The 21,191-nt window shown below is 39.9% G+C and overlaps 1 protein-coding gene across 1 annotated transcript; it reads left to right on the forward strand.

Annotated features, from left to right (window-relative positions):
- The first annotated feature begins 1,085 nt into the window (after positions 1-1,085).
- Eif2s3 (eukaryotic translation initiation factor 2 subunit gamma) lies at positions 1,086-18,794 on the forward strand. The gene is made up of 12 exons (XM_051178989.1): positions 1,086-1,249; positions 1,964-2,027; positions 3,358-3,485; positions 3,585-3,706; positions 5,007-5,101; positions 6,912-7,070; positions 8,630-8,764; positions 9,498-9,592; positions 10,806-10,950; positions 13,346-13,515; positions 13,949-14,121; positions 17,590-18,794. The coding sequence occupies exons 1-12, from the start codon at positions 1,139-1,141 to the stop codon at positions 17,651-17,653; spliced, it is 1,461 nt and encodes a 486-aa protein (XP_051034946.1). The 5' UTR covers positions 1,086-1,138; the 3' UTR covers positions 17,654-18,794.
- Positions 18,795-21,191: the final 2,397 nt, after the last annotated feature.

The following is a 21,191-nucleotide window of genomic DNA, read 5'->3' on the forward strand; positions in this document are numbered from 1 at the left end:
CCACCCCATCCCCCTTTTTAAAAAACAGGGTCTCTACATAGCACAGGTTGGCCTACCTGCTTATGAGTTCCTGATTCTGCCTCCTCAGTGTGAGGATTATGTGGGTGCCAGCACCCACAGAAAATCTCCCCCCCCCCTTTGGTTTTTCAAGACAGGGTTTTTTCTGTTTAACAGTCCTGGCTGTCCTGTAACCCGCTCTGTAGACAAGGTTGTTCTCGAACTCACTGCGATCCGCCTGTCTGTGTCTCCCAAATGCTGGGATTAAAGGCTTGCACCACACCGACCAGCCAGAAAATATCACTTTTTAACAGACGATAAAAAATAAGAAAATCTTTTAAGATATTTAAAAATTTAAAAACAGATGCACTAGGTTCAGCTTAAAAGAAAAAAAAAAGAGCTGCGGACGTTCTGACACCCAGCTTTCAGACGTTAAATTCACACGGATGCAGACCAACAGACCAACTAATGTCACCATGCACCACCTCACCATCACTAGAAACTTCTCCCAGGGAAAAAGGGAGGGACTTTTCCTCAACAATACGACCCTGAGCCCTTCCCCAGATCTCCGCGCGAGGGCGCTCTGTGTGAGCTCACTGGGGACCGCAGGTTTGAGCTTGGCGAGCTTAGCATGCGGTGTCGTCCTCTGGAGCCAGAGCCCAAGCAAGGCAGAAGAGGACGCCGGGCTGATACCGCTCTACTAGATAATAGAAATGCTTAAAGCGAATAAATACATTAAGGGAATAAAATAAAAGAGGAATTTCCACTTCCTAACTTTACATCCTAGGTAAAATGCCCAGACGGCAGGAAGCTCTTCCGGGGAGTGCCAAAAGGAAACGAAAATGGTTCCCCTGTCTTGCGCACTGTGTCGCATTAATAACCCTCCCCTCCAGGGGCCTATCTTTGGGCTGTCCACAAGATTGCCTGCACAAAAATCTAAAAGGACCACAAGAGATACATTCCGAAACTTTGTATCGTGCTTTCCAGTAAGGTTTCGGGTAGGTCCTGTAAAAATTAAGACACAGAGAAGTCCAAGCGTGAGATCGGTGCCGCATTTGTCATCCTTTTTACCAAGTCTGGGCCGTAGTCCGCCTTCCCGCCGCTCCTCCTTCGCTCCGCCCAAGGGGGCCTGCCTACGTTTATGTCAGGAGGCTGCCCAGCGTTTCCTTCCTCTCTGAGCAAGATGGCTGGGGGTGAGGTTGGAGTGACTCTCGGGCAGCCACATCTTTCCCGACAGGATCTCGCCACGTTGGTGAGTTTTCGATTTGCGGCGGAAATGCACCGTGAACTGAGGGTGGGAAAGGACTCTCGGAGGGAGTGGAGATGAGGCCGTGCGGTGGTGGCTGGAGCGTGGAGTAAAGGAGCTGTCCCAGACCCTGTGAGTCTAAGGCGTGCCAGCTCCGTTGCCAGTACCTTGCCTAGTCCCCAAAATGGTGAACGATTGTGAGACTTGGAACTCCTGGAGTGTTTGCGGGAGAAATACAATTAAGGAGTATGGAGCTGCAGTTCACTGTGTAGAGCGAAATACTTAGCAGGCACAAATCCTGAATTCCATCCCCAGAAGTGAATAATTGCATGCCTGTACTCCTAGTACTTAAGAGATGGAAACAGGTAGATCAAAAGTTAGGGTCATTCTTGGCTACATATGGAACTTGAAGATAGCACGAGACACGAGATTCTTAAAAGTCATTAAGGTTTAAGTTTGTAAAGGATTGAAGACTGGACTACACTACTGTGTTGGACAGTTAGGACTTGCTAAGGTTCCAAAATTAGATGACCTCTCATTTCCAGGCCTCTTAGTGAGTGGAGTTGTCTTGTGTGACAGTTTTAGCACGTTAAGGAAAAAAGACAAATTTTAGCAGGAGAAAATAGCTGCTTATACAGGGCAGAGTTGTATCTGGGGACTATAAAGTCACGGAAATTTTTCTGGTTTATATTGATTATGTCTTGAAATATTTCATTGCAGGACGTCACCAAGTTGACACCACTTTCACATGAAGTTATCAGCAGACAAGCTACAATTAATATTGGTAAGATAGCTCATCACTTGACTTAAAAGTAATTTTAACCTCTTCTTTTGTATAATTGAATAATATGGGTGTTTACTTGAAGATCGGCTTGAGCAGTACAGTGTCAAAAAGAAAGTTGTGGAGCCCTTGTAAACAGTGTTTCTTTTTTTTGAGATATATGTATGACAAGTTTAATTTAGTACAAGACAGTATGTAATCACACAGTAGCAGAAGTTTGAAGTGAAAGTGCATTCTTGTCATACAAGGGCAGTTTATGGAAGTTTTATTTGATATATAAGCTATAATTAAGTAGAATTCTTTCCCCCCTAATTGGCACCTAGAACTGTTGAGGTATATTGCTTGAGTATAAAATGTGGTGTGGTCTGTTTTTTGGTGTTTTTTTTTTTTTTTTTTTTTTTTTAAGTTTTGAGACAGACTTCCTATGTAACCCTAATCCTGGCTAGCCTGGTATTCACCCAAGCTTAACTCTTAACTCAAGGCAAATAAGTATTCTCTCTTTTTTTTGTTGTGTCAGAGTTTGTCATATTAACTGGGTATGATGCTTTGATGTTTCTTGATAGAAAAGATGATTTGGTTTGTTCCTTGAGGCAGGGTTTCTCTGTAGTCCTGGCTGTTCTTTCTGGAACTCTCTGTATGTAGACCAAAATGGCCTATAACTCAGAGATCCAACCTGCCCCCTGCTCTTGATAGTCGAATTTTTGAGTATTTTTCCTTTTTCAAATTTTATAGCAGGGTCTACCTACATTGTCCAGGCTGACCTTAAACTATCCATCTTGTTTCTTCCTCTCAAGTACTTATTCTACCAAAGTTGGTCTCAGAAGAACTTTGTAATAGGATACAGCACATAGAGGGAGAAATTGAAATCACTTTAAACAATTTTATTTCTATTATGATTATTATTATTTTGTGTGTGTTTGTCCATGCACAGGTGTTGAAGTAAGAACAACTTTCAGGAGTTGGTTAACTCCATTCACTACATGTTCTAGGAGCTCAGGTCTTCAGACTTTTGTGAAAAGTTCTTTTACCTGTTGAGCCATGTCACTAGCCCTATCACTGTTGGTTTTACTCTGATGTTCATGGTTAGAGTTTTTAGGTTTTGGAGATTTTTGTTTGTTTTCCCTAGATAGGCTTTCTCATTGTTAGCCTGGCTGGCCTCAAACTCACAGAGATCAGCCTGCCTCTGCCCTCTGCCTCCTCCAAGTGCTGGGGTTAAAGGCCTAAGCCACCACCACTTGGTCAGGTTTTTTTGTTATTTACTTAACACTATTTGAAAAAAAATTGTTTGGTGTACTTACATGTAGAAGTTAATTTTGTTGTAATTTTTCAATAGGTACAATTGGTCATGTAGCTCATGGGAAGTCTACTGTGGTAAAGGCTATTTCTGGAGTTCACACCGTCAGATTCAAAAATGAACTAGAAAGAAACATTACCATCAAGCTTGGATATGCTAATGCTAAGGTGATCTATGTACAATGAAGTTAGAAACTGTTTAACTTTAATTGTTGCATAGGTAACAAATCCAGTTATTCCTTTTTCCTATGATATTGAAACTTTCAGATTTATAAACTTGATGACCCAAGTTGTCCTAGACCAGAATGTTACAGGTCGTGTGGAAGCAGTACGCCAGATGAGTTTCCTACAGACATTCCAGGGACCAAAGGGAACTTCAAATTAGTCAGGTAACTTTTATGCTAAAAAATACTTTATGCTTTTTAAACCACTGTTTTGTGCTTTTTAAAATACTTAAGGTACAGAACAATAAGCTTAATTGCTGAATGGTTTCATTGTTTTCCCATTATTTCATGTTATTTTATACAATGATGATTTTAAAATTTTAAATATTTTTGATTAATTTTAAATACTTATAAAAAGAAGTTCTGTAAGCTGAAAAATCCCATAAGGGAGCTAGAAAGGCTCAGTTGTTACATGCACTGGCTGCTCTTAAAGAGGACCCAGGTTTGATTCCCAGCATCCACTTGGTGACTGACAGCCATCTGTAACTCCTGTTCCAGAAGATCCACACCCTCTTGTGTCCTCTAATGGTACCAGACATAAAACACTCATTAACAATTTTTTTTTAAGGTAAGTATTGCATGAGGGGAAGGGAGAGAAAACACAATTCACTGGATTTAAACAGTGTCATTTCTGTTTGTTAGATATGAAAGAAATGAAGCCAAAATTACTTCTTTAAAATAAATGCATGTGTTTTCAAAAATTTTCTGAATATGATTGCAGATGCTGGTTCTTTACCAGAGGGTGCTGGTATCTAGTTACTAACATCTTTGTTATAAGTCTATAAGACCATTTTAGATCAGAGTAGAATTAGATCTCTTCTCAGGCCCAAAATTTACTGGTGGAGGGGAAAACACAAGAAATGTCAATAATCAGGATAAATACTTTAATACAGTCATTTAAAAAAATTATTTAATGTGTATGTGCAGTGGTATTTTCCTGCTTGTATGCCTGTGAGAATGCTAGATTCCCTTGGAACTGGAGTTCCAGATAGTTGCGAACCACTATGTGGGTGCCAGAAGTTGAACTGGGGTCCTCTAAAAGAGGACTGGAGTTCAGTTTCCAACAGTCACAAGTGCCTCTAATTTCCAGCTCGAGGGTTGCTGATACTCTCTTCTGTCTTCTGTGAGATTAAAATAAGATCTAAGAAGTAAATTCTTCAAAAATCTTGACTTTGTGTATTGTCACTTTAGAGCAGTGCTGTCCTCACTTCAGATGCACAATTCGGGAAGTGGTAATTTGGACAATTTCTTTAAAATCCTCATTCTCCTTTTTAATATTTATTTTTGTTTATATGTATGCGTTTGGGTGTGCTTACCTGGACGCCAGTACCTGTGGAGACCCAAAGTGTACATTTGTCAATAACGGGAACCAGTTCCCCTGTGACTTAACTTTTAAGAAATCTACAGTTTGCTTGTAGTTGTGATTGGTCTTAATTAAGGCTGATTGTCATTTCTCAATTGTTAGGCATGTTTCCTTTGTTGACTGTCCTGGACATGACATTTTGATGGCTACGATGCTGAACGGTGCAGCAGTGATGGATGCAGCTCTTCTGTTGATAGGTAAAATCATCAGAATTGATTTGAACAAACCAATAAAGAACTAATTGGAGTGGAATATGTAAGGAAGAACTAAAACCTTTGGAGGCCATGTCCATTACATTACTTAAATGATAGCCATGTATCATCCAGAATGACATTTCCTTCTAATAGATATGACAAGCAAGAGTCCTATAGTTATAGCTGTTATGCCCAGATCACAGCATCCCCGAAAACCACCAAGGAGTCCACACTCATGCTAAATCAAAGAGTCTTTTTTCAAGCTTGAGGTTGAGAGCAGAGAGTGCCCGGCCTGAGCAGGGTATAGTTTTTTATCACAGTAGAGGCTGGGTGAGGGGATTTTCAGGGTTCAAGGCCCTGCTTGGCTGACATTTCTCTAGGGTATCTTCCCCTTAGATGCTGGCCCTCCCCAGGTGGTGTCAGCTTATGGCTTTTTCTGGAACCTGGTGCTGCTTGCCAGTAAACTGAAACTCAAGCCTGCTTTGTAGCTGTTTTTTATTAAGCCTGCCATGGCAGCAATGTGCCCAAGCTGGTCTGGGCCCCACAATGGCTTCAAAGAAGTCTTACAGTATCCAAAAAGGAATGTAGTTTCACATATATTATTTCCACTTAAAATTTGTGTGTTAGGACATTTATGCGTGTTTTGAGTTGCCCCTCCATGTAGACAATAATTGCCATGGGAGAGAGTTTTCGGTGTTAACATTGTGCTTCCTAATGTGAGCTAGTAAGAGATTAGACAGATGTGGATATGGTATTTTTAGAGGATGTATGGGTTTGGGGGTAGGGCACAACCTGAGAGTGAATCAGGTTGGCTGCCAGCAGCCTTTTATTGAGAAACTATACATTTTATACTGTATAATTGCTCATAGGGTTAAACTGGAGACAAAGAACATGTGAGCTTGGATATGGCTTGAGACCAAGAGTTGAGAAAGCTAGCCTTGACCATGACAATAAGCACCAGTCATGTTAATGAAAGAGCCACCAAGTTCTGCTTGCTAGAGATAAGAATGACTGCTTTATCAAGCAGGAACTTTCCTCAAGCCCCCAAGAGAATGGAGGCTTATCCAAATGCCTGATCTTGGGAAAGAACTTCTGGGAGCAGACAATTACACTGCCAATTCTTAGTCTTAATATATGGGCCAGTTCCCCCCATAACGCTCCCAAAAGGGAAGATCCTGATGTCTCTTCCCATTATACCATACATACCATTCTGATTTCTCTATACTTATTAACTGAATTCTAGCCCTTAATGACCACAGGCTCTGGATCTGAATTGTAGGCATCATCCTTGGGAAGATGTGTCTGGTAAATCTAACTTGCCTGTTCTTGGTGTAATTAGAGGGCACAATGGAATTTCTGGTTCCATGTGGCAGGGATTTCTTTCCAAACAATTGTTTTATTTTAATTCTTTACCAAACCCCCACAAAATTTCCCAAAGGGAAAAAGGCATTGATACTGAGAATCATTAAAAATGAAAATAAGGTGCTAGAGAAGTGTGGTCTGCAGTGTTGATGGCTGGAACTTTGTCAAGCAGCAATGGTCATCATGGGGTTCAATCCAGTGAAACAAAGTTGTTAGTAGAATGTGTACATAATGTAAAGCTTACCATTTTATTTTTTAAAGAATACAACTCAGAGAGAGGAAGTACATTCAGAAATTTCATCACCACAAAAGTGAACACCCTGCCCATTTAAGTAGTCACTGACCAATTAGACTCTCCATCCCCTCATAATCAACAATCTACTTTGTATTTTTGAAATTGCATTGTGTGGGTATTTCTACTTATTATCAATCTTTCTTCTCTGTCAACTAGCTGGTAATGAATCATGCCCTCAGCCTCAGACTTCTGAACATCTGGCTGCCATAGAAATCATGAAACTCAAGCATATTTTGATCTTACAGAATAAAATTGATCTGGTAAAAGAAAGTCAGGCTAAGGAACAATATGAGCAGATTCTTGCATTTGTACAAGGTAAGAAGCTATAACTAATAAACCAGAGGATCACTTTGAAAGGTCATATAGTGTATCTAAAACAAAGTAAATTTAGGTATCATAAGGATTCAGGCATTATGCTGGCCTTCTGTCACCTGGCAGACTGCACTCAGGCAGTACTCTGGTCAGCCCAGGGTTCCATGGTTGTGTAGTCTGCATGGGTTCAAAGAAAGACCCTGCCCATTTCTGCTCTTTCCCACTGTATCTCTGAAGGGGCATTTTCCTCTCTCCCTCTTCCATTCTGTCTCTGTGTTGCTTTACCTCCCCCCCCCCCCCTTTATATTAAACTTTCTCACTTAAGCTCTGTCTGCCTGGCATGTTTGTCCCTCACCTTCCATGGACTCTGTCAAGGTCCCTCTACCCGCTTTATTATGACACTCACAAATGTTCTTTTTTTTTTTTTTTTTTAAGTAAATAAAACTTTATTTTGTGTACATTGGTGTAAAGGTGTCAGATCCCCTGGAACTGGAGATACAGACAGTTGTGAGCTGCCATGTTGTTGCTGGGAATTGAACCCAGGTCATCTGGAAGAACAGCTAGTGCTCTTAACCAACTGAGTCATCTCTTCAACCCTGTATTTCTGAATTTAATATACAAAATTAAAACTGAAGTTTCTAAAGTTTGGAAATGCTATCGGTTTAAGTTTTTAAATGCCAAGGCCTTAGAGTATAGTTCAGTGGTAAAGTGCTTGCCTGGCATACACAGGCCACTGAGTTTACATCTTGCCTGCCATTCTTAGTGATACTAAAATGAATAAAAACATTTTAAAAACAAATTTTCTACTGGGGCTCATGGCACATGCCTTTAATTCCAACACCTTGGAGGCACAGGGAGGCAAACCTCTTGAGTTCAAGGCCAGTTTGTTGGTGCGTATAGCTAGTTCCAGGCCAGAAGGGACTGCATAGAGACCCTACCTCAAAAGACAAAGCAGTCTTTGCAGAGTTCTTTCTCAAGTACCATGGCATGTTCACTTTCAGAGAAGACATGATGCATATTACTGTTGATATCTAATTATTTTTTAACCTTTTCTTGTTGGGAACCTAATTCTAGCATAAAAAAGAATAACTCGTTAATTGTTTTTGGTCTATTTGACCAGTTTGCTTAGCATGTGATTAATTTTTTTTAAAAAGTGATATAATGCCAGCCAGTCTTTGATTAGCAAAGAGTCTATAATTTCCTCTTGGCATTTATGGAAAGGTTAATTACATGTTGTTAGAAGTCTTTTAGCTTGTAAAGAGCTCCTTCCCAGCAGTGTTCATATTTTATTCCTTTTTATATATAACATTTGTCTTTGTTAAATATACCTGTTGACAGAGTTTTAGCAGTTGTCCCCTTCAAGGACAAAGAATTCATTTTCTGGAGTTGAAGGTAGAATATTGTCATCTTTCTAGACAGACAGACCACTTTCTATGTGCTGACTGGCATTTGTGTGGAAATGTTTAGGCCTCTGTTAGCTCTAATTACTTTGTCTAGCAGCTGTATAGAACAAGTTTTGTAAGACCCAAGGATTTTGATCTTTCTGAAATTTGTTAATGTAGGAACAGTAGCAGAAGGAGCACCAATTATTCCAATTTCTGCTCAGCTGAAATATAATATTGAAGTCGTCTGTGAGTACATAGTGAAGAAAATACCAGTGCCCCCAAGAGACTTTACTTCTGAACCCCGTCTCATTGGTAAGTAATAGGAATCACGCTTAACTGAACTTTTCCACATTACTGTTTCTCCTTCAGAGTAGTTTAGTAATATTTTCTTTCCACAGAGGTGGTGATAAAGCCATAAAACTATTTGAAATAATGTCTTGATTATACTGCTGGATGACAGAGCCTTTTTGTGCTTTGTACATGGTATTTTATGCAACCAACATGGAGTAATACAGTATTCTAGGGAAGTACAATATGTTGGGATGTTAGAGTTTCCATACAAATAATGTCATTATGCCATTACTAAAAAAGCAGTAAGTTTAATTTCACTCAGTTGTGGTTGCTGCTCAAAGATGTGGAACCCTTTTCAAACCAGGTTTTTGGGCCATTGCAGGCCTTCATTTGGAGCTATTTGTAAGATTATTGGGGAACGTTCTCTTGGGTGACCTTTAGATGTGAAGGACAAACAACATTTTTCTTTCACAACATGAAACCCATTCTTGGTCATATGCTTTTAACATTAATTTCAAATAGCTGCCTGGTATTCCATGGTAGAACCCTTTTATAGTATTGATAGACTTTAATGAGCTATCTATTAATGTGCTTTCAAGGTATTTCCAGTTTTTTTTTTTTTAACACAAGTCTTCCGTAAACATTAAAGCTATAATATTAGATTGTTTTTAGAAAAGCTGACTTGAAAAAGAATGTGTCTTCTAAATCTAAAATAAATAGAAATGGCTTTAATTTGTGTTACATTTTCTTTTAGTTATTAGGTCATTTGATGTCAACAAACCTGGCTGTGAAGTTGATGACCTTAAGGGAGGTGTAGCTGGTGGTAGTATTCTAAAAGGAGTGTTAAAGGTAAACTAGGTTTGAATTGTTACACTATGTATTTGTGTGGTGTGTGTGTTGACATGTGAGTACTACAGTGCACAGATGGAACTAAGACAACTTTTCAGGGGGTAACTTTCCATTTAGTGGGTCCTCAGGATTGAACTCAGGTCATCAGGCATGGTGGTAAGCACCTTACACTCTGGGTTAGCTCATCAGCCTGCCATTGTCTGAAATAGCCTGGCCTCGAACTTAGAGATTCCCTTCCTTCTGCCTCCCAAGTGCTGAGACTAAAGCTCTGTACCACCACATGCAGTGAAAAACGTTTTTTTCATGTTGTCTGGTCTTGAATATGGATTGTTTTGTTTTGTTGAGACAGTTTCTCTGTTGCTTTGGAGCCTGTCCTGGAACTTGATCTATAGATCTCACAGAAATCTGCCTGTCTCTGCCTCCCAAGTGCTGGGATTAAAAGCATGCACAACGACCACCCAGCTTGAGTATGGATTGGCTTTTGTCATTGGCAGATGTCTGACTTCTAAATTTATAGTTCTCTAGTGACCTGTTTTAAGTGACAACAGGTTTACTTGGTAAATCGCAACAATTGAGTAGATCTGATTTTTCAACTATTTTTTAAGATTATTTATTTTATATGTATGGCTGTTTTGTCTCCATATATGTATGTGTCCATGTAGGCCAGAAGATGATGTTAGGTCCCCTGAAACCCCTGAAATGGGAGTTAGAAATGGTTGTGAGCTGCCATGTGTTGCTGAGAACTGAAGACAAGTGCTCTTTAACTGTTGAGCCATCTATCTCTGTTTCAGTTTTTTTCCATTAAAAATAAAAAAGCTGAGTGTGGTGATGCACACCTTTAAATTCAAGCACTCAGAAGGCAGAGGCAGGTGGATCTACAGAGTGAGCCTGGTATACAGAGGAGTTCCAGGACAGCCAGACTACATAGAGACCATGTATCAAACAAACCCAAGTAGTAATTTTAACCTGGCATGATGGTACACAGCTGGGAGGCAGAAGCAGGCTGGTATCTGTGAGTTCAAGGCCAGCCTGTTCTACCTAGTGAGTTGCAGGACAATAAAAACAATAATATAAGCACTAAATAAAAGTAGTAATCTTGAAACTAGAAGAAACATAGCCTTTTAGTTTTGTGGTATTTTTGTTAGAACATTGGTAGGTAAATAGTAAATGTATTGTTCTGTAGTAATTCTCACTACTAATTATGTGTTTACAGGTAGGCCAGGAGATAGAAGTGAGACCTGGTATTGTTTCCAAAGATAGTGAAGGAAAACTCATGTGTAAACCAATCTTTTCCAAAATTGTATCACTTTTTGCGGAACATAATGATCTTCAGTATGCTGCCCCAGGTGGTCTCATTGGTAAGGATTTCCCTGTTATCACTCTCTTTTAATTTGTGGAGATTGCTGGTGTGTTTCATAGGAAATATAAATAATATATCATGTAAAGGTAGATTGTAGGGTTTTGTTTTTTTTGCAGATTTATTTATTTTTATGTGTATGGGTTTGTTTGCTGTGTGTGCACCCTGTGTGTGTTGGTGCCCCAGAATGCCAAAGAGAGTATTAGACCTCCCCTGGAACTGGAGTTTCAGAGGTTGTGAACTGCCTCGTGTGTTGTGGGAACCAAACCCAGGTTCTTTGCAAGAGCAGCAAGTGCTCTTAACTGCTGAGTCATCTCTCCCACCTCGCTTTGCTTTTTTATTTGGGATTTGTTTGGTTTTTGTTTGTTTGTTTGCTTGCTTGCTTGTTTGGGAAAGGTCCCTACGTATCCCTGGCTGGCCTAAGAACCACCTGCCTCTTGAGTACTGACATTAAAGGTCTGCCCCACCCCATTCTGTTGGGTCTTGCAATAAACCCAATACATTTTGGAGAGGCGGTATGTTTCAAGTGAAGGTGCTTGCTCACCCACTCAAACAAGCAAAAACTTAATAATAGTATTTTTAAAGTACATTTTAGTGGATAGCTACTTATTAGCAATAAGTACTTCTGGCTATTTTGTTTTGAAGTACCAGGGTTTGGACCTACAGTCTAAAACATGCTTGCTAGGCAGGTACTCTACCACTGAGGTGTATCCTTAGCCCTCCTTTTTTTTTTTAATTATTACTATTTATGCGTGTGCGTGTGTGTACGCGCACCACATGCATGCCTGGTACTCACAAAGGCCAGTAAAAGGCTTCAGGTACCCTGGGAATGAAGTTACAGACTATTGTGAGCTGTCCTGTGGGTACTGGAAAATGAAGCTGGGTCCTCTGGAATAACAGTCAGTGTTCTTAATTGGTGAGCCATCTCTCCAGCTCCACTCTTTTCCCTTTTGAGAAGGGATCTCTCAAGGTTACTCAGGCTGGCCTTGAACTCCCTTGCTCTGTACTTCATGCTGAGCTAGAACTTGAGGTCTTCTTGCCCCACTATCTCCAATAGCTGAAACTTCAGTTCTGTGCCACCGTGCCTGTCATAAAATAAGTTTATCGACCTACCATCCAGAACATGCAGTTAGTTAGATATAGTTTGGGGATTTGGATTTGTTTGTTTGTTTGTTTTACAGTCTTGCTATGTTTCCCATGCTGGTCCTTAATTCCCTTATTCAAACAGTCATCAAGTATCTGAGGCTACTGTTTATTAAAAAAAAAAAATTGGGGGGGATACAGTGGTTTCTTTTCATGAGTATTTTGAAATGTAAAGTTACTCAAATGTCAAATTATACTCATTCTGAGGTGGGAATCAAAGAAAACTTTCATGTAAATATGGTAGTGAGTACCTGTATTCCCACATACTTTGGAGTCTGAAGAAGGCAGATTGTCTTTAACAGAGAGTTGACCAGTGTGGACAGCATAACCAGACTCAAGAAAGATACAAGAACTTCCTCAAGTAAGACCATGTCTCCCAAAAAAAAAAAAAAAAAAAAAAAAAAAAGAAAAAGATCAAGGTAGGAGGTAGATTAAATAGAGAACTTCTACCATGTGGAAGCTGCTGAATTGATTTATGGGTTTTCTTGGTTGGTTGGTTTTTGAGACTGAGTTTCTCTATATAGCCCCGGTTGTCCTGGAACTAGCTCTTGTAGACCAGGCTCGCCTCAAACTTACAGGGATCCACCTGCTTTTGCCTCCCAAGTTTTCTAATCTCTTAAAACTTTTTGATTACTGAGAAAAGGGCAAGATTGAATGAGACTTCAAAATTTGCCCTTGGACTAAAGGAGAAAATGTACACAATTCATTTTTCCTTTTTGATATATAATTAAAAGTTTACTATAAAGACTAGAGATGTGGCTAAATGGTTAGGAGTGCCTATTGCTCTTGCAGAGTTCCTGAATTCAGGAGCTGTTTACAACCACCTATAATTCCTGCTCCAGTAAAGCCAGTGCCCTCTCTTTGTACATTTACATACATGGATCACACATAGATAATGTACATATACACATAAAAATAAATAGCTGGGTGGTGACGGTGCATGCCTTTAATCCCATCACTCAGGAGGCAGAAGCTAGGGGGGTCTCTGAGTTCGAGGCCAGCCTGGTCTACAGAGCAAGTTCCAGGACAGCGAGAGCTGGTACACAGAGAAACCATTGAGTGAATGAGTGAGGGAATGAGTGAGTGAGTGAAATAGAAATTAAGCATGTATTTTGTTAGACTCAATATATGTGTATGAATATGGAAATATGTGTAAGTGGGTGTTGATTTGTGTTTGTTTAACTAGACTTTAAAGCAAATCACTCCAAAGGTGTTTTAGATAAGAAATAAGGCCAAATACATCTTTATATTAGGAGTTGGAACAAAGATCGACCCCACTTTGTGCAGAGCTGACAGAATGGTGGGACAAGTGCTTGGTGCGGTTGGAGCATTACCTGAAATATTCACAGAACTGGAAATTTCCTATTTCCTGCTTAGACGTCTTCTGGGCGTCCGCACTGAAGGAGACAAGAAAGCAGCAAAGGTAAGTACTTTGTATAACTCATGTTTGTTTATTTGTGTAGGGTGTTTTGTTTTGTTTTGTTATTCGAGAGGGTCTCTGTTTAGTTCTGGTTGTCTGTAGACCAAGCTGGCCTTGAACTCACAGAGATCCGAGTGTCCAAATACTGGGATTAAAAGCATGTGCCACCAGTGCCTGACTCCTATTTTGTTTGGGTTTGGGGGCTCTTTTTGTTTTGTTTTTTGTTTTTTTTTTTTGTTTTTTTTTTTTTTTTTGTTTTTGTTTTTGTTTTTGAGGCAGAGTCTCTTAGCCTCTGCTATCCTAGAACTCACTATGTAAACCAAGCTGGCCTCAAACTCACAGAGATCAATCTGCTGGGATTAAAATTCTGTGCCACCACACTCTTCAGAGAACATTTCCTTATCTGTTCTTCCCTTTCTCTATTTTATTTTCCTAGGTCCAAAAACTGTCTAAGAATGAAGTGCTTATGGTCAACATAGGATCCCTGTCAACAGGAGGAAGAGTTAGTGCTGTCAAGGCTGATTTGGGCAAGATTGTTTTGACTAATCCTGTGTGTACAGAAGTAGGAGAAAAAATTGCCCTTAGCCGAAGAGTTGAGAAACACTGGCGGTAAGTTTGTTTCCTTTTGCCACTGTCTTTAACAGAGCTTAAGTTCTTGGTGGGATATATATATGGACACAGTTCTCCTTGAACATAGCAGTTAGTATGACTAGCTCTCACCTTTTTGTTTGGATGGTTTTGAAATCTGTATTTAGAGCCTTGGTTTGTATTCTTGTATATTACAAATATTTCAATTGGGTTCCCTTTTGTTTTAGATATAACTTATACAAAAAACAGGGAATTATATTTCAGTATTTCCATCATCTAACTTTGTTTCTCTCCATTTATTTAGTGTGTGTGTGTGTGTGAGAGAGAGAGAGAGGGGGGGGGGGAAGGGAGAGAGAGAGAGAGAGAGAGAGAACTTGTGGGTTCCAGGGATTGAACTCAGATCATTCAGCTTGGCAGCAAGCACCCTTTTTAAACATTCTTTGTTTTGTTTTGTGTTTTGTTTTTTTAATGTGTGTGTATGTAGAGGTCCACACATACCATGGTACACTTATGGAGGTCAGAGAACAACTTCTTGTTCCACTATGTGAACTCTAGAATTCGTTTTAGGTTTTACAAGACAGGGTTTCTCTGTAGCTTTGTCTGTCCTGGAACTTGCTTTGTAGACCAGGCAGGCCTCAAACTCACAGAGATCCCCTGCCTCTGCCTCCCGAGTGCTGGAATTACAGGCATGTACTTCCACCGCCCAGCCTCTTTTTTGTTTTTTCAAGACATGGTTTTTCTGTGTTGCCTTGGTTGTCCTGGAACTCACTCTGTAGATCAGATTGGCTTTGAACTAACAGATTTGACTGCCTCCTGAGTGCTGGGATTAAAGATGTGCACTGACATCACCCAGCTCCCCTGGAATTCTTATATGGGTAGTCATGTCTTTACTACCCAGCTCCCATGGAATTCTTAGGGGTACTCATATCTTCTCAGGAAATCATGGCTGCTCCCTCTGGAAGTTGACTGTTGCTTTGGTGAGGGAATCCAACTTTCCTGCTGTTTGGTTACTCTTAGTTACCCTTGCAGCTAACTAATAAGAAATATGTGGTGGCAAGACCAATCTCTGCATTTGGGAGGTGGATACACATGATAAGAGTCCAAAATCATCTTCAGCTCTGTAGCTCAAAGTTAATATGTGCATGCTAGTACCTACATAACACCCATAGCCAAAAAAAGAGAGAAGACAAATGTGTGGGGAGGCCACGTGTATGCAAATAGTCTGCAGTTCATCAAATTCCACCCCTCCTGTATTTATCATTCACTGATGATTCTTGCCTGAATTGAACTTCACTGTGTTGATTGAAACATAGTGATTCCACCTAGCACCCTACCCTTTCCAATTCCACCAGTCCACATTTGTTTGGCATTTTCTCCTCATTATTTGATTACCCTTTTTTTATAATAGACTCATGAAGTTTTGTTTCATTCTGTTGCTGTCTTGTATTTTGATGTACAAATTGGTGCCAAGCACTGGTGGTGCATGCCTTTAATCCCAGCACTTGGGAGGTAGAAGCAGGAGGATCTCTGTGAGTTTGAGGCTGGCCTGGTCTACTGAGCAAGTTCCAGGACGAGCTCCAACGCCACAGAAGAAACCCTGTCTCCAAAACCAAAACAAAACAGAACAAATTGTCCAAGAGTTGGTCAGTGGACAGGAAACTCTTAGAAGTGCAGGTCTGTACACTGGGAAACACACATTTATCTTTGATTTCTCATTCTGTGTTCTTTCCCAAATTAGTTATTGAGTCCTTTCCATTCCTTTCTGCCTAGTGGTATATACCACTGTCAGTTTAATTTAAAAACTTAAAGCAACAGAGTTCTACTTTGCTTCATCTGTTGTTACTTAAGGGCTTGGGCAGAATGAATCTTCTAAACAGTCACAGTGCTGTGCTAAAGAGTTTCTAATATCTTCTTACTGCCTCTGTATATTTGGAGTCTTTCTAGAAGCCAATTTTGGTCTATTAAACCTTTTCTTATGGTTTGTCTACCACTACCACCACTATCACCACCCCTTATGTAGCCCTGGCTGCTCTGGAACTCACTATATAGACCAAGCTAGCCTGATACTCAAAGGGTACTTCTACCTCTGCCTCTTGGGTTCCTAGATTAAAGGCGTGGATCTTGTGGCCAGCAAAAGTCCTGCTGTGGAGAGCAGTCTGCTAATGGACAGTGTTCCCATGGTTCTCTTTATTTTCCCAGATCTGCTGAGACAGTTGGTATGAAGAAAACATTTCCCAAAGACAAGTATAGAGAAATAGGATTTGATTTATTTTTAAATCTGAGCTGGTTGTGGTGGCACAGGCCTTTAATCCCAGCATGCAGGAAGCAGAGGCAGGTGGACTTCTGTGAGTTCAAGGCCAGCCTGGTTTACAAAGCAACTTTGTACATCCAGAACTACATAGTAGAACTCCTTTCAAAAAAAGCAAAACTCATGCATGTGCACTCGAGTGTGCACACTCACACAGGCACACACACACACACAATGTATAATTTGGGTAGCCTGAAGGGTCCTTAGGTAGATCTGAACAGGTAGGTGGTTCTTTTCTTATTTTGCCTAGGGGAGGTAACAAAAATATTCTTTGTGGGGCGTTGTTTTTGGTGTTTTAATTTTTATTTCATTTTATGTTTACCTGAATGTATGTTTGTGTACCATGTGTGCCCAGTGCACAAGGAAGTTGGAGTAAATTGTCAGATCTGTGTGATTGTGAGCTACCATATGGGTGCTAGGAACTGAAGCCAGGTCCTCTGCAAGAATAGTGAGTGCTCTTCACCACTGAGCCATCTCTTTGTTTTTGTTTTTGTTTGAGAAAGGGTCTGGCTTTGTAGACCAGACTGTTCTTGAACAAAGATAGATCTGCTTTCCCTCTGCTACCCAGGTGCTGGCATGAGCAACCACAACTGGCAATTTTTGTTTAAGATGGAATTTCCTCAGGCTAGCCTCCAACTTAATATGTAGCCATGAACTAACTTATTTTCCTGTCTCCCAAGTGCTACCACACGCAACCTGGTATATTTATAACAGCCGGCTTTGTTTGATTTTCTTGTCATGCTGCCCAGCATCCATCTATTTGGATTTTAGAGTCTGAGAAAACAGTATGAGTTTTCTATAAAGAAGCAACTTTGGATGAACCGGCTTTTTTGCACCTGCTACCTATGGTGGGATACCTTGCTCAGCTTTGGTACAGAGGGAGGGGCTTGTTTCTGCCTCAACTTGATATGCCAGACTTTGGTGACTTCCCAAGGAAGGCCTTAACCCCTCTGAAAAGTAGATAAGGGTAAGAGGTGGTGAGAGAAGGGGACGGACGGAAGGGGAACTTTGGTTGGTATGTAAAATGAAAATTTTTTTTTTAAATAAAAAGAAATAGCTTTGGGAGAACATCTGAGTTTAGAAGGTAGGCAGGTAATACCAGTAGGCTGTCGGATGATTGTGTAGTGATGCCAGTGCAGTGGTATAAAGCTTATGATTTCTTCTATTTTTTTATTTTGCAGTTTAATTGGTTGGGGTCAGATAAGAAGAGGAGTAACCATTAAGCCGACTGTAGATGATGACTGAAGAATCCAACTTAAACAATGCCTTGGGATGGAGTTGGAATTTCTTTTAATAGGCTAGGGGTATATTTTCAAAGAAATACTAGGAAATTTCGTAGTTCATTGCGTTAGTAGTAGCTGTAAGAATTATAAGATATTCTCATATCTTGGTGATGAAAATTTAACCTACTTCTGGTATAGGGCCTACAAGTAAATGTGAAAAGTGGTATACTATATACTATATTGGATTAAATCTACATTTTAGCAGAAGTTAAGCATTCCAAAATAATGGCTAATTTATCAATCAGTGGAAGTTTGAAGTGAAACTTCGCTACAACCAGCCTTTGCTATAGCATACATATCATGAACCTTTCTAAAATGAAAATGATGTCTTCCCATGATACATCTGTGAGTAGCTCCATGGTGAAGGACAGTTGACCTCTAAAAACTAAAGACCCACACTTTCCTCGAACAGCCACTCTCTCTCCTGTGCTGTACTTTTCAATTAATCATGTTTTTGCTTAATTAGATAATTGGATACTCTGCTAGAGGAGTGATTTCTAGCTCTTGCTGGCATGAGAAGTGTTGGGGAAGTTTTGGTTTTTTGGGTTTTGTTTGTTTGTTTGCTTTTAGCTTGATAATCCTTCATTTGATTTTCTTTGGATTTGCATAAAAATGATTTAATTCCACAATTAACTCTGTTATTATCTTTTGGATACTGAAGCAGTCTTACGGAGGGTTACAGCTCTGGCTGTGAATCTTTATGAATTTTGAGGAAACTATTGACATTATGATAGACTCTGAAGGGTTGTGTTATAGCATGAAGAGCACATTTAAATAAAACAAGATTCTAAATCAAGCATTAATTTTATATCTATGTGCCCATGTGTTTTGTAGATACTTCATACTATAAATTCTGGTATGAGTCTGAAAATATTGAATGACTTATGTAATCTCATGTCAGAACTGAAACCAGAAACTCATGTTATTAATTTCAAAGAATCTGAATGAATATCAACTTTGTAAATCACTGTGCTTCCTATAATGGCCATATAGGTATGAAAACAATGTACCATGTTGTCTTAAAAGTCACTTTAAATCAATGCAATGATTCTCAACAAAATGTACCTGATTTAAAGTTAGCCTAAGAACAAGGGGCTCTCTCTTTCTATATTCTGTGTGCTAGCTTTTTACAGAGGAATGGAACTAATAAGTGCACAAATAACTGGATTCATAAACTTCATTTCTTTAAAAAAAAAAAAGACTTCATTTGGTGATGCTTTTGATGAAATAGATACTTTGGTGGGTTTGGTTTGGTTTTGTTACTGAAAACAAGTGTATTGGTATAATCTTAACACTCAGAACATTGAGGCTGGAGGACTGAACTCAACCCCATTCAGGCAAAATACATGTTTTTTATAAAAAGGACTTCTGCAAAAAAAAATTTTTACAAGCTAAGTATACATCTTGCTATTTTCAATAAATAAATTTTTGTACTGAGTATTACAGAACATAAAAGGAAAGTGGAAGACAGCATATACCCTAGCTTGTTCAGAATAATCATATGCCTAGCCAGGCTGCTTGCTAATCTCCAGCACTAGGGAGGTTGGGGGGGGGGTCTCTCAATGTGGCGAAAAGTGTTTTAAGGGCATTAGAATATATATAACATGAAAGTGTGATGGAATCTGCTGAGGGTACAAGCAGGATACAGATGCAAAGAAGGGAGATGGCCAAATAAAAAGTTATGTATGAAAATGTCATGAAACCCCCCCCCCTTTTTTTCCTAATTACCACACATTTCTGCTACTGACATATGGAATAACCCTGTGAAAAAATGGCTAGGAGATATAATAGATTATAGGCCTAGTATAAATGAGGCTCTGACTCATTCTGCACAACCAACACAAAATGACTATTTTCATGTAGAAAGTCCACATTTAAATTTATTGAATCAGTTATTTTTTATGTGTATGCTTTAGTGCCAGAATGCATATATGTACACCACATGTGCCCATAGATGTCAGAGTAGGGTATCATCTCCTGGAGCTGAGTTCTGAGCTGTTGTGCTGGGAATTGAGTCTGGGTCCTTGGGCAAGAGCAGTAAGCACTTTTAACTGTTGAGCTGTCTTTCCAGCCACCTCAGTCCACTTTTGCTTTCTTTTATTCAGTCTAGAAACCCAGCACATGTTCAGAGTGGGTCTTCCCTGCTTAATTAAAGCTTTCTGGAAACATGTTCATCTACAACCCCAAAGACATGTGTTTCCATGGTGATTGTAAATTATTCAGTCAATTTGGTTCTACACTTTTGTCACCTATACACTTAAAACCACATCGCTTTAAATCATAACATTGTGCCCTAAATAAAGTTCCATTTTCATTTCAGTGCAAAATGTATCCATCTTATCTCTGGAAGTGTCCATAGTCTATTAATGGTTTCTTCTGGGACCTATGGCACTGTCAACCACAAACCCCTATAAAGTCAAAATACAAATTATATGCTCTGTGGCACAAGATAAACATTCCCATTTGCACAGGGAGGGATGGGTAGGTAGAAACAAGATCTGGCCAGAACAAGACCAAAACCCAGAGCAAACATTAAATCTGCAGCTCCTTGTCAGGCATCTGAGGTTCATGATGAAATCATCCAGGCTGCAGAAATCTTGGGTAGTCCCAACCTTCAAGCTCTGCTGCCTCATAGCTTATCTAGGGCCAGGTGTACTCAATGCCAGGAGTACCCCCCATGGTTCTGGCAGCTTTACTCTTCTGTGGTCTCCATAGCAATTTAGGCTTCACACAGTGATCTCTCAGGGCCTCCTCAGGATTCCCACTCTGTCACACATTTCTTGTCCTCATCTCTTATGTCCTCAGCTTTTATGGTACCACCCTATGCCTTTGTACCCTTGCATCTTGTGTGCCTGTAAAACCAGGGCCTGGTGGGCAAAACCACCAGTTCTGGATTTAGTCAGCTTAAGAAGTGCCCTGGCTTCCTTAAACCAAAGCTAAAGTGGCCTCAGTGGCTGTAGTGGGTATAGAGCAGGGAACCCCTGTTTTCTGTTTAAGAGTTAGGTTCCCTTCTTTCAATGAATTCCTATTTTCACAAGATGGGGACTTTGATAGGCCTTTCCTATTGTCCCAGTGCAGTATAGGAGGTTCCTTTTTAATGGTGCTGTGTTTAGTTTGCATCTCTCTGTTTATTTTGGGGGTTGACTGAACCACCCCCTCCAAATTTAGTAGCCATTTGAGTTTTCTGGGAATCACTTGTACATATATACATCCTTTTATCAACTTCTATGTTGGACTATTGCCTCTCTCTTTTCTGAGATAAGATTTCTCTATATAACAGTCCTGGTTGTTCTACAACTCACTCTAGATCAGGCTGGCTTCGAACTCACAGAGATTCACCTGCCACTGCATCCCAAGTGCTGGGATTAAAGGTGTGCACCACCACCCAGCTAAGACCATTACTTTTTTAATTCAGCCTGAAGTTCTCAGGATGGAGTTTAAATGCAGTCAGATTCTTTACCAAAATGTAAAAAGAATGACTTCTAGAGTTTTGGACCCTT

Source organism: Phodopus roborovskii, unplaced genomic scaffold (genome assembly GCF_943737965.1).
Source record: "Phodopus roborovskii unplaced genomic scaffold, PHOROB, whole genome shotgun sequence".
In the NCBI taxonomy this organism is placed as follows: Eukaryota; Metazoa; Chordata; class Mammalia; order Rodentia; family Cricetidae; genus Phodopus; species Phodopus roborovskii.